At 39.2% G+C, this 11,711-nt stretch overlaps 1 protein-coding gene across 1 annotated transcript in view; it reads right to left on the reverse strand.

The window, feature by feature from the left end:
- Positions 1-8,536, reverse strand: part of Slc7a8 (solute carrier family 7 member 8) — a 57,468-nt gene extending 48,932 nt beyond the window's left edge. The window contains exons 1-2 of the mRNA XM_047539778.1: positions 7,969-8,536; positions 7,472-7,667 (exon numbers count right to left, since the gene is read on the reverse strand). Coding sequence (XP_047395734.1) covers positions 7,472-7,622 — 151 coding nt within the window. The 5' untranslated portion in view covers positions 7,623-7,667; positions 7,969-8,536. The remainder of the gene's footprint in view (positions 1-7,471; positions 7,668-7,968) is intronic.
- Positions 8,537-11,711: the final 3,175 nt, after the last annotated feature.

The following is an 11,711-nucleotide window of genomic DNA, read 5'->3' on the forward strand; positions in this document are numbered from 1 at the left end:
AAACCAATGGGAAAACTTGTGACTGTGACAAAGGATGAGGGATGAGATGTGATCAATAAAACTCTTGGGCCCAAACTTCAATCATTCTATAAATAAAACAGCTTAAAATAGACTAGAGGGATTATTCTGCTTCTTAGAAATAAAATTCACCACTGCTCAGCACAAAGCCTGGGGTATAATGTGCTCTATGAGTGTTTACTAAAATACGGAATAATCGCCAATCCTATGACTAGCAGCCCCCACCTTTGTCTTAAGTGGCAGCCTGCAGTTTGCCATTTCCAGAACTCCACAGAAAAGGAACTGAGGTGGGATGGTTCTCTCTAGGCAAGTTCTGGGATGGGAACAAGGAATGGTACTTCTTGCTCTGTATGCGCAATGGGGAGTTAAAAATCAGAAGAGAGAGCTGGGGATATAGCTTAGTGGTAGAGTGCCTGTCAGCATGTCCAGGCCCTGAGTTTGACCCCAAATACCAAAAACAAAACACACACACACACACACACACACACACACACACACACACAAACAGAACAGTTTCTAGCCCCCTGAGTTCCTGAATGGTTCTTGTTTTCTTCCTTCCTTCTTTTCTTCCTTACTTCCTTTCCTTTTGCAATGTACCAGGGATTAAATTCAGGGCATTTATGTATGCTAGACAAGAGATCACTAAATTGCTCAGGCTGGCTTCAAACTTGTGATCCTCTTGCCTCAGTTTCCCAAGCAGCTGGAATTACAGGTATGCATCCCCATAGTAGGCATGGTTCTTGCATTCTGTAGATGGGAATCTACTCCTGAAATAACTTGCTCCTGGCTGCTTTTCTAGATCCTCCCCTTGCCCCACAATAACAACAAGAAAATAATGAGAGCAACAACAGAGATTCCTGAGATACTTAAGATTGTAGGCAGCTGGATTAGCCCTCAGAGGAAGGCAGAAAACCTTGGCAGCCTGGCAACTTTGAGAAGTCCCAAACCTCTACCCCATTTCAATAAACTGATTTAATTCAGAAAAGTTGTATATTTGATACTCGTCTCTTTGAAAAGGTCACTGGATTTGTGTATAGCATGTTTTTATTGTTATTTTTCCAAATAAAATGGGCTACACTTGGTTCTTTCTTTTGAACACAACTTTTTACCTGCTGGCTTCCTCTTTTCTTTCTGGAACTCTTAAGTGTCTCCTGTTGGTCATTCATTCTGTCTAACTCTGCCCTTTGAGGGAACATAACATAGCCCTGATAGTAGCAGTTTCAACAAAATTGGTCTCGAGCTCTCTGGTACCCAGAGGTGGGAAGTGTATGCAACAGGATCCCTGGTCTCAACCACCTTGCGCTCCATGTTGTAGAACATTTCAGTTAAGTCCAATGGCTTCAGAGTTCAATGTCTTAGGTGAGAATTCAGCTCTGCCCATTACCCAGTCCCTTATCTATTTGAACCTTGCATTTTTCTCTTTCAAAAAATTTTCTTTTTAAAAAAAAATTTTTTTATGGTAGTTGGGGTTGAACCCACAGGTCACAGGTGCTTTAACACTGAGCTACATCCCCAGTCCTTTTTTTTTGTACTGGGAATTGAACTCAGGGGCACTCAACCACTGAGTCACATCCCCCTCTCACTGAGTTGCTTAGTGCCTCACTTTTGCTGCGGCTGGCTTTGAATTCTCAATCCTCCTCAGCCTCTGGAGTCGCTGGGATTATAGGCGTGTGCCACCACTCCCAGCCTCTCCAGCCCTTTTTGCCCTTTTTGTTTTTTTGAGACAGGGTCTCACTAAATTGCCTAGGCTGGCCTCGAATTTATGGTCCTCCTGCCTCGGCCTCACTGACATGAACCTTGCATTTCTATAATACTACTCAACTGCCTGAAACTATTTCTAAAGTACTCATCAGGTACCATGTACCTGGTTACAGTAAGTGCTCAGTAAGTGAGAGCTACTTCTTATTACACTGCTAGATACAGACTCCTTACTCACTAAGACATGTTTGTTTTGAACTGTCTCTGAGCTGGCTTCTTTCCCAGAGTTTTCTTTGAGAATGATGAGAGTTTTAATCATATTTTCATCATGAATGGAACAAATCCTAATACACCTATATCTATCGACCTTTTTTTTTTTTTTTTTTGCGGTGCTGGGGATTGAACCCAGGGCCTTGTGCTTGCGAGGCAAGCACTCTACCAACTGAGCTATCTCCCCAAGCACTCTACCAACTGAGCTATCTCCCCAGCCCCTCTTTCATTCTTTCTAATGGAAGTACAAACTTAAGAACTAATTTACCTATTCTCTCTGGTTGGCTTTTAACAAATATTTTGGGTACTAGAAACTAATACATTATTTTAGAGGTTAAAATGTAAAATATTCTAAAGTGGTATAGACCACATGGATCTGAAATCTTTTGGACCTATAATTTTTCCATCAGCTCAACACCATTTGAGTACATTTATGCCTATAGCCATACTTTTCTGTTGAAAGATAATTCTTTTTCAAAAACATTTTTTCCAAGTTTTTCAGTATTAGACATTTATGGTCCTTCCAGATTCCAATCTTGAACCGTCTTCCCCCATTACCCATTCCACCACCATGTGATATATGCCAGCCTTCCTCCTGTGGTTACAAAGTAGTAATGGGGGATGGGGAAGCGTTTTGGCTCTGGAGTCAGACCATTCCGTTATCAACTATGTGAACCTCAGCAAATTACCTATCAGCTCTGTGACCCAGCTGTCCCCTATTTACGATAACAATAAGCTAACAATAACATCAATTTCCATAGGATTGTTGTCAATATTAAATAAGATAAGATATGTAAAGAGCTTATAGAACAGGAACTGGCATTTAGTAAAAGCTGGATAAATACTATTTTTTAAAAAAATAATTGTGTTAGTTGGAAGACCACAGTCTAGTACCTAGACCTGCATCTATTATAACCCTACAGCAAATGTACCAAGTTCCCTCATGAGCATACAGTATACTAAAACCAAAAAGGTCTCACAAATTATGAACATTTTCTTTTAGACTCTACAGATTGCTTGTTTGTCTTCAGATCTAATTTCAGTGTATGTATCTAAATACATGACTAATATACAGCTTATCCAGACAGTCAGGAACTCTGTAGGCATGTCTAACATGACTGGAAGGTGTGCAGTGGAGGGAGTTAATGGGGACATAGCACAGGTTTTCCCCAAGTCTTCCTGTGACTACATCGGGAACACTGCCTTCCTCCACCCAGACTGCCCAGCTCCCTACAATGGGAACACATTAATTGCTTCATCTACAAAAATGAATAAGGACTCCTGCCTAGTTTCTACAGGAAAACATCCCTTTAGGACATAAAAATAGAAATAATGGAGAATAATAGAAATAATAGAGAATAATGAAAGATCTTGGTTCAAGATTCAGATAAGCTCTGAGTTTGAATTCTAGCTCCAAGACTTTTTAGTTGTGTGACCTTCCACAAGTTGCTTATTCCTCTGAGCCTCTATTTCCTTACCCGTAGGAAGAGATAAGATACCACATAGGGTTTATTGTGAAGGACAAATTGTGTACCTTAAATAATTGGATGAGTGCCTGCCATGTAATATGTATTAATAGTTGTCGTTATTAAACATATTATCAATAAGTGAATTTTGCTGTTCTTCACAATCTCTTTAGATTTTGGGGGGACTTGATATGGCAGCACATGCCTGCAAGTTTGAGGCCAGCCTGGGCTATTTAATGAGACCCTGTTTCAAAATAAAATAAAAAAGGGCTAGGGGGTGTAGCTCAGTGGTAGAGCCCTTGCCTACTATGTGCTAAGGCCCTGGGTTCAATTCCCAGTACCACAAAAACAAAGATTTTGAGGGGACTCTGCTTTCATGATGAAATCTAAGGTCATTGGCCACCAAGAAGTTTTCTTAGTCAAATACCTGGCGAACAATAGACTGGTTAAGTTAGGATAAGGGTGATGTTAAAACATCAACAAGGGGGCTGGGGAGATAGCTCAGTTGGTAGAGTGCTTGCCTTGTAAGCACAATGCCCTGGGTTCGATCCCCAGCACCAAAAAAAAAAAAAAAAAAAAAAAAATCAACAAGGACTTGGGGTAGAGTTCAGTGGTACAGCACTTGCCTAGCAGGTTCCAGAGGGTGGGCTCAATTTCCAAAAATCACATACACACAGATGAAAACATACCAACAAAACTGTTCAGGTTGATGAAATTATTCCAAGCTTAAAATGTCCCTGCAGCACATCAGATAAACAATTCTTCTTATTAATGTCTTCAGATTTTTGCCCAAGAGCCAATTAAATTAAAAAATCATTTCAGTAATTGTTCTGCTAAGCAATAAAAATTCAGAGAAGTATAAGACATTATTTTTCTTTTTTCGTTTTCATTCTTTCCTTACTTTTTTTTCTCTTTCTTTCTTTTTTTTCTTCTGGTGCTGAGGATTGAATCTAGAGCCTCACATATCCTAAGCACATGTTCTACTGTTCTACCATTGAGATACCTCCCTAGCCAAGACATGTGGGTTTATCTTTTGTTGTTTTCCAGAACTAAGGATTGAACCCAGTACTGGGTTCTAAATAAGTGCTCTATCAATTATTACACCTCCAGACCCCAAGACAATAATTTGTGCTCAAGGAAATAACAGTTTAGTCATTGCCCTTTTGCTTATAAAGTATCCCAGAATTAATTCCCAGAACTCCAGTATCTTCACTACTCCATTTTTTTCTTCACGTACTTTCAAGAGGCTTCTTAACCAGGCATGGTAGCACACACCCGTAATCCCAGTCATCTGGGAGGCTGAGGCAGGAGGATCACAAGTTTGAGACCAGCCTCAGCAACTTAGTGAAGTATTAAGCAATATAGCTACACACTGTCTCAAAAAATAAATAAATAAATAAATAAAAAGGACTGGGGATGTAGCTCAGTGGTAAATTGCCCCTGGGTTAAGTCTAGTACCAAAAAAATAAAAGGAGACCTCTTAATCTGCTGGCTGGGGAGAATCACTACTGTGCTTCTGTCATTGATCTAACTTTGCCTTCGCCTAGCTCTTACACAAAACTAAGCCATGCCATTAATTCTCAGTGTTTCTTTTAATAAATATGAATCCTATCTTCTCAGTCAGATAAGTAACTCTAGGACAAGAGTCTCCTATTAACTTATTTTATATTTGCATAACACGATATTATGTGATTTCTACTTTCAATCATCACTGATAATTGTGAATAAAATTTTATGAGCTTATATTAAGTATATAGTTTAACTTATCCTTCTAAGTCAGTTGGATATGAGACAGATTTGGGTCAATGCTGCTTTCCTATATCATATCATCTGATTCACTTCAGAAATTTTCTGTCTCCTTTTGCCTTTTAATTCACTTTCTTCCATAGTTTTGACATTGAACAACAGATCACTGAATTCTGCATGGAAAATGCCAGTTCTCTTTTTGCATTTGGTTTTAAAACACTGGAATCACTATCATCCACTTGGAAACCCCTCTAGAAGAGGACAGGGCAGCACCTCGGCACATCTGCAATTCACAGCAAGCAGGAGAGGATGCAGAAAGGATTCTGCCCTTACATCATACTAAAGGGAACATTTTTTTCTATCCCAGTTTGAACTGAGGTAGAATAATGCCAGTTACCTCTACAAGGATTCTCATACTTTGAAAAAATGTCCTGATTTCTCTGAAACCACATACTGTATTTGGAATCTCTTTTCACCACAGAATACCAGTATTGTTGCTTTTGTTACTGTAATGTCACCATGGGGAGCTTTGGGACTATTCACATTGAAGTACTATCCATGAGGCCAAAGTCACCCAACTGAAACTGTACTTGTACCAGAACACCCGTTTCTTCATAGTCTTAGAAAAAAATTTAAAGAGATAAAGACCTCAGGATACAGGCAACTTCCCTCTAACTATGAATACTTGCATACAGAGGGATGGGTAAGCAAGACTGAGGCAGGAAAAAGGAGGTTTGCTTGTGTGTGTGTGTGCATGTGTACTCTGTGTGAATCAGAGCCTTCCCAAAGGGAGGAAAATGCTTAATCCATTCAGTCAAATTGATGAAAGAGGCAACAGGCTCTTGGCTATTTATAGATAATAAGTTGGCATGTACTATACCTATTGAGTACCTGGTTGATCTCATTTTACAAAGCAATTGAGATAAAGTAAAGGAGAGGCAAAGAAAATGTAATAAGAAAAAGTAATGAGAGATTCAGATCATGACTGTTTTTTTTTTAATATTGCATTTTTTATATAACTGTAGATGCCTGGAAAACCTCTCAGTTAGAGAATTAGATAAAGTGGATTCCATTTTGAGAAGGACATGATCACTGAAGTCTGGGTGTAGAGGTGAAGAGGATTATCTGAATACTGTACTGATTTTATTTGACTTCAAGGATGTTCTCCAGTGTCACTATTGCTCTGGTGCCAAAGTGTCTCTGAGCTACACATAAAACACAGTGTTGAGAAACTAGCTTATGGGCCACAAGACATTGTAAACCTTCACAAAGGTATTCTGGAGAGAGACCACACATCCACACACTGGGTCTGACCATTCTGCACCCTTCTTGTGGGAAGAAGTGAAGCCATCTACCAAAGATAGCAGAGAAAATTCACTCTCTGAAGTGAGGGCAGGAATATGCCATTGCTTGACACCCATCCCCAGGGTTTCTCTGGAAAGAGGAGGCTGTGTTGTCTAGAGTTGTAATTGGGACTCCTGTCCTACAGAGGGCCTTTGGGAGAGATATCAGCATGGTCTAAACTGGCACTGAGGGTTACCCAACTCCTCAGGTTCAAAACCTCCAAGCCAAGACACATTTTACCCATCGGTTCCTCCTGCACTTTACATTCTAGTTACTCCTGATTCCCTTTGAGAACTTATAGGGTCTTCTATGTTAAGAAAACTGCAAACTGAAGAAGAGCACAACCTGTCCCCTTTTTCCTCCGTAATTACCTAATCTGTGGAAAGGGAATAACATCCCTGTCACATCTACTTCACACAGTGGATGGAAAAGGCTATAAAAAGTCAAGGTATTTTTATGGTTGTTGTTGCTATTTTTATTATACATTCCTTAGTTTCATGTAACATAAAACAACAAAATATCTGTTAAATATGCCTCAAAAGCCAGTTCATAGCCTGCCGAGGGTGTTTGCATAAAAGTAAGTTAAAAAATCCATATCCCTCAGTCTGAATCAGAACTGCCAAGAGAAGAGCCAGGACAACTATATTTTTAACAAGCTCCCAGGCAATGTAGAAAGGCACAATCAACCAGGTTTGCGACCCTTATTTGCTCCATTCTATGAACATATCTATTCAGCCTGGTTTGGAGGAAGAGGTGTATGACAAATATGACTTCCATACCTCTCAAACTTGACCAGTGGAGGCAGGTTAAAACACAATGCTTTTCAAAGGGTAGGGAGCAAAACCAATGCTTTAGAGGGGTTAACGTCCCACCGAAGGAACCCTAGAGAGCGGAAAAAACGGTAGGTGGGGAAAAAAAATTGGACTCACCTACAATGATACCACAAGCACTGACCAATCCGATCTCTTTCTTCAGGGCTACTCCGCCCCCTCCGGAACCGGCCTCGGGACTGGCCTCCAGCTCGCTCCCACCTGGGTGGTTCTTTTCCGTGTTATTTCGGTGCCTGGCTCCTTTTTCCATCTTTCTTTGTAGGATTCGAACCTCCGAAAGCTCTCTATTTAAATGCTTGTGCGTGTAAATATAAATATGAATATATAAAGAGAGAGAGCCTTTTAAATTAAAACGCCCTTTTCTGAAATAGGGACCACTCCTACACTCTATAAAAGACAAGCAGATAAAAGGAAAAACTGAAATAATTCCTATTTTGCATTGACACTTTCTTATCACTCCTGCTTACGACAAGGAACGTGTTGGTGTTTTTTTTTTTTTTTTTTTTTTTTTTTTTTTTTTTTTTTTTTTAAGAAATAAAGAAAAAAGGAGAGGAAAGAGGAGACATAAAAATTTACATGTAAAAATAGAACTGTACCAGCGACTCCAGCTGGAATTCTCCTGAAAGGGGTGTATCTTCAGAAATCAGGATGGTTCTGCTCTGCGGACAGGCAGTGTCTTATTTCAGACTCTTCAAAAAGACAGTCGTCTGAATTTCCCTTCAGCTCTCCTCCTAATAAAACAGATTGCCTTTACCTCCCCCTTAGTCTTTTCGTTACGATGAGGATAACAGTTGTTTTCATTAACTGAAGGGGCGAAAAAGGCAATCCTCAGGTACTTTCTTCTTTTCCAGAAAAACAAAGCTGTGGACCTGACCGGCTTGCTCTAGATCTGGTTTCCACCTGCTGTGCGATTCTTTCCCCTTCTGGTCTTCTGCTTCCGCTTTTCCCAGATGTCCCCTTCTTTCTCGCTGGTCTTCTCGTCCTTTTTCCCTGGGTCGGATCTCCGTGCTCACGGCACAGACTGCTCCATCGCTCGGGGTTACGGGAGAGTGGTTCCTCCACACGCGAATGTGCTTCCCTTTTAGCGAGGGGTTTTATTTGCTGACCGAGGCTCCGCCCCCACCTCCTGCGTTCCTCTCCATCCTCAGTCTCTTCTCTCTCCTCTTCAATTTAAATATCAGCACCGAGCCCCCTGCGATCTCTGACAAAATGGGTTAAAACATTTCTCTTTGTAATTGGGTCTTTCTCCTTGTAATTAAGAGGAAGTAAAATCCTTTCACGTCAACTGCTCCGGGAGAGCTCATTAGCCAGTATTGCATTACAGGTCGTGTACAGCGTTTGTGAGCTTTATAAATAAAGGAACACTTCCAATGCCATCAGAAATAAGCTGGCCAGTGTATGAAAATAGTTAGGTCTGGATCATTTGAGGATACAGGAGAGAAGATTGTAGGGATATCATCTTTGAGTTGTTTCTTGAAAATAGGGGGAATCCATGGACGGGGAGGAGAGTGGAAGGAATTAATGATAATGCAAAAGTTTCATGTAGCGTTTTTGTGAGCTATGAAGAAAGAGTACGGAGGAAACAAAATCACCAGGAAGAGGTGTCCTCATTGTCCACAACTCTTATGTAGGAACTGAAACACAAAAGCTATGACTCTGAGGCTGCTGTCACACTTTCCAATACTTTAGTATCTGTAAGTTATTTGAAAAGTAGATATGGGCATGATCGGCACTTCACTACTCAGGAAGCGGATTTGCAGATGTTGAGAGATGATTTATTACCATATTGATATTGGACCTCTACTTTCCTGAAGAATTTCACTCAGATATTGCTGGTTTATCACGGGAGTAGTGATGTCTATTTCCAATTGTAAAATACTTAAAAAAAAAAAAAAAAAAAAAAAACAGTATGGAGCAGTGTAGCAGACAACGCTACAAGTTCAAATATATTTTGGAATCCTATTAAATATTTTGTGGAAAATTATTTTTAAGTGGTTCTAAAAAATAAAAATTCCCAAATTGAACCATTTACTACAGAAACTTAGACTTCTTGAAAAATGTTCCAAGAGATTTGGGGTTTTAAGGAAAACAAATACTTAATTCTTTAAATTGGGGTTGGATCAGTTAATGTTCCAAAAGTTTTTCCAAATGGGATAAAGTCCTACGTCTATCTTCTTTTCAGTTTGCCCCTTGATCACTGAGCAAGTATTAAGAGGTTTCAAAGGTTAAATTTTCAACCCTTTCTCCTTTTGCTGGTTCAAGATACGGCAATTTGAAAACCTCAGCAAAAAAAAAAAAAAAAAAAAAGAAAAAAGAAAAAAGAAAAAGAAAAATTGTGGGTGGTGTATAAAGGATTTTCAACAAAAAGAACAGACAAGGCAGGAATATATAGCACAAAACTCCGTGGGAGGGAATGAGTCATGGAAAATGAAAAAATTTGAATTGCCTCTGGCCTTTCCTGACAACTTTAGAAAGCATTGAAGAAAAATTTGTTGGATTCATTTTTAAACAATCCTGTTTGAAGACTTCTGCTCAGATTTCAACAGCAAGGGATAAAACAATCTTTCTACTTCTCAAAGGTGAGTTCTTTTAGTAATGCTTGTACTTCTAATTTAAATAGTTTAGACTTAATATGGGATAAGACACAAGTGTGATGAATTTTAGGTCTCTTGCTAAAACAAGTGCAAATTGACAATGGGACTATAAGCTTTAGCTCTCTATTTCTGAATTATGAAGCTAAAGGCAGCTGTCAGATCAAATACATTTCTGGAATACAGTACAGCATCAAACTGGAAAGGGAGAGTTGTTGAAGTTTAATATTTTATAGCACTTGGAATTTATAAATAACTTGTTTGTTATTAATGGTGCAATGTAAAAAGTAGGAAAGGAATCTCCCATTCTTCAAGGGGACTATTCATATTATGTGCCTCTGTTTAGGTTGGGATCTTTTTGTGTCAAAATTGCATGTGACTAACATTGAATATAGGTGAGAAAGAAAAATCTTGGTGTATTATACTGAGAAAAAAATCTGTAAAAAATGATTAATGGAAGTTATTACATTTTGAGCACTGAATTCTTTTTTCATCCATGTCCATTCTACATTTACCTTTATATTTTTATTTTACTCTTTATTTATTTATTTGTTTGTTTGTTTATTTTCAGTACTGGAGATTGAACCCAGGAGTGCTTTGCCACTGAGGTATGTCCCCTATCCCCAGTTCTTTTCTTTTTCTTTCGTTTTTTCTTTCTTTCTTTTTTTTAAAACAGAATCTCACTAAGTTACTAAGGGCCTAAGTTGCTGAGACTGGCCTGGAACTTGTAATCTCCTGCAACAGCCTCCCAAGTTGCTGGGATTGCAGGAACACCCAACTGCACCTGGCTTATTTTACATTTAAACAGTGCTTTGCAGTCTACAAACTGCTTTTGAGTAATATCTCATTTTTTCCCCTCATCATTAAATATCTTTTTTTCCTTTTTTTTTTTTTTTTTTTTGCAGTGCTGGGGATCGAACCCAGGGCCCTGTGCTTGCAAGGCAAGCACTTTACCAACTGAGCTATCTCCCCAGCCCATTACATATCTTTTTTTTATTAAGGTATTTTTTTTAGTTGTCAATGGACCTTTATTTTATTTATTTACTTATATGTTGTGCTGAGAATCGAACCCATTGCCTCATACATGCCAGGCAAGTGCTCTACCACTGAGCCACAACCCCAGCAATCATTAAATATCCTGGGTAGACAAAGCAGTTTTTTTAATGATTTATTTTTATTTTTATTTCTGTGGTGTTAGAGAGTGAACCCAGGGCCTCACACATACTCCATCACTGTTTAACCCCGTTTTATAGATTTTAAAGATTAGGGAGCTGAGGCTTAAAGTATCTTACCTGAGGTCAAAGACCAGATACTTGATCTTCATGGGCAAGAAGGATATCAATGGTTTACACTGATTGTTTTTTCCAGGGCACTATAGCTCAACTTCTTTTACCTGAGGGAAATAGAAGATTTTTTGAGCATTACCTGGGTCCTTGTCATGTTTTCTAGAGTTGGAGTCGTAGCTGGGCCCTTTAGAAACCCACCTTGATACTAGCACTTCTGTGAAGTGAGACCCACTAGACTTAATGTGGGCTCTCAACATTTGTCACCTTTTTGACACAGTCCCTGGCTTATCTATATCCTAAGAACTTAGTACAACTGTTTCAAGTACCTAAATGACTATTCCTGTTGTTTTGCAGTCTTAAAGTAGGAAGAAATTGATTCCTTTAACCTGGAAAAAACGTGGATGGAAGGGTCGTTTTCTTACAAATACTGTGTGGATTTAGGCAGAGAAAGGCTGTGTGTGA

Source organism: Sciurus carolinensis, chromosome 2 (genome assembly GCF_902686445.1).
Source record: "Sciurus carolinensis chromosome 2, mSciCar1.2, whole genome shotgun sequence".
Classification (NCBI taxonomy): domain Eukaryota; kingdom Metazoa; phylum Chordata; class Mammalia; order Rodentia; family Sciuridae; genus Sciurus; species Sciurus carolinensis.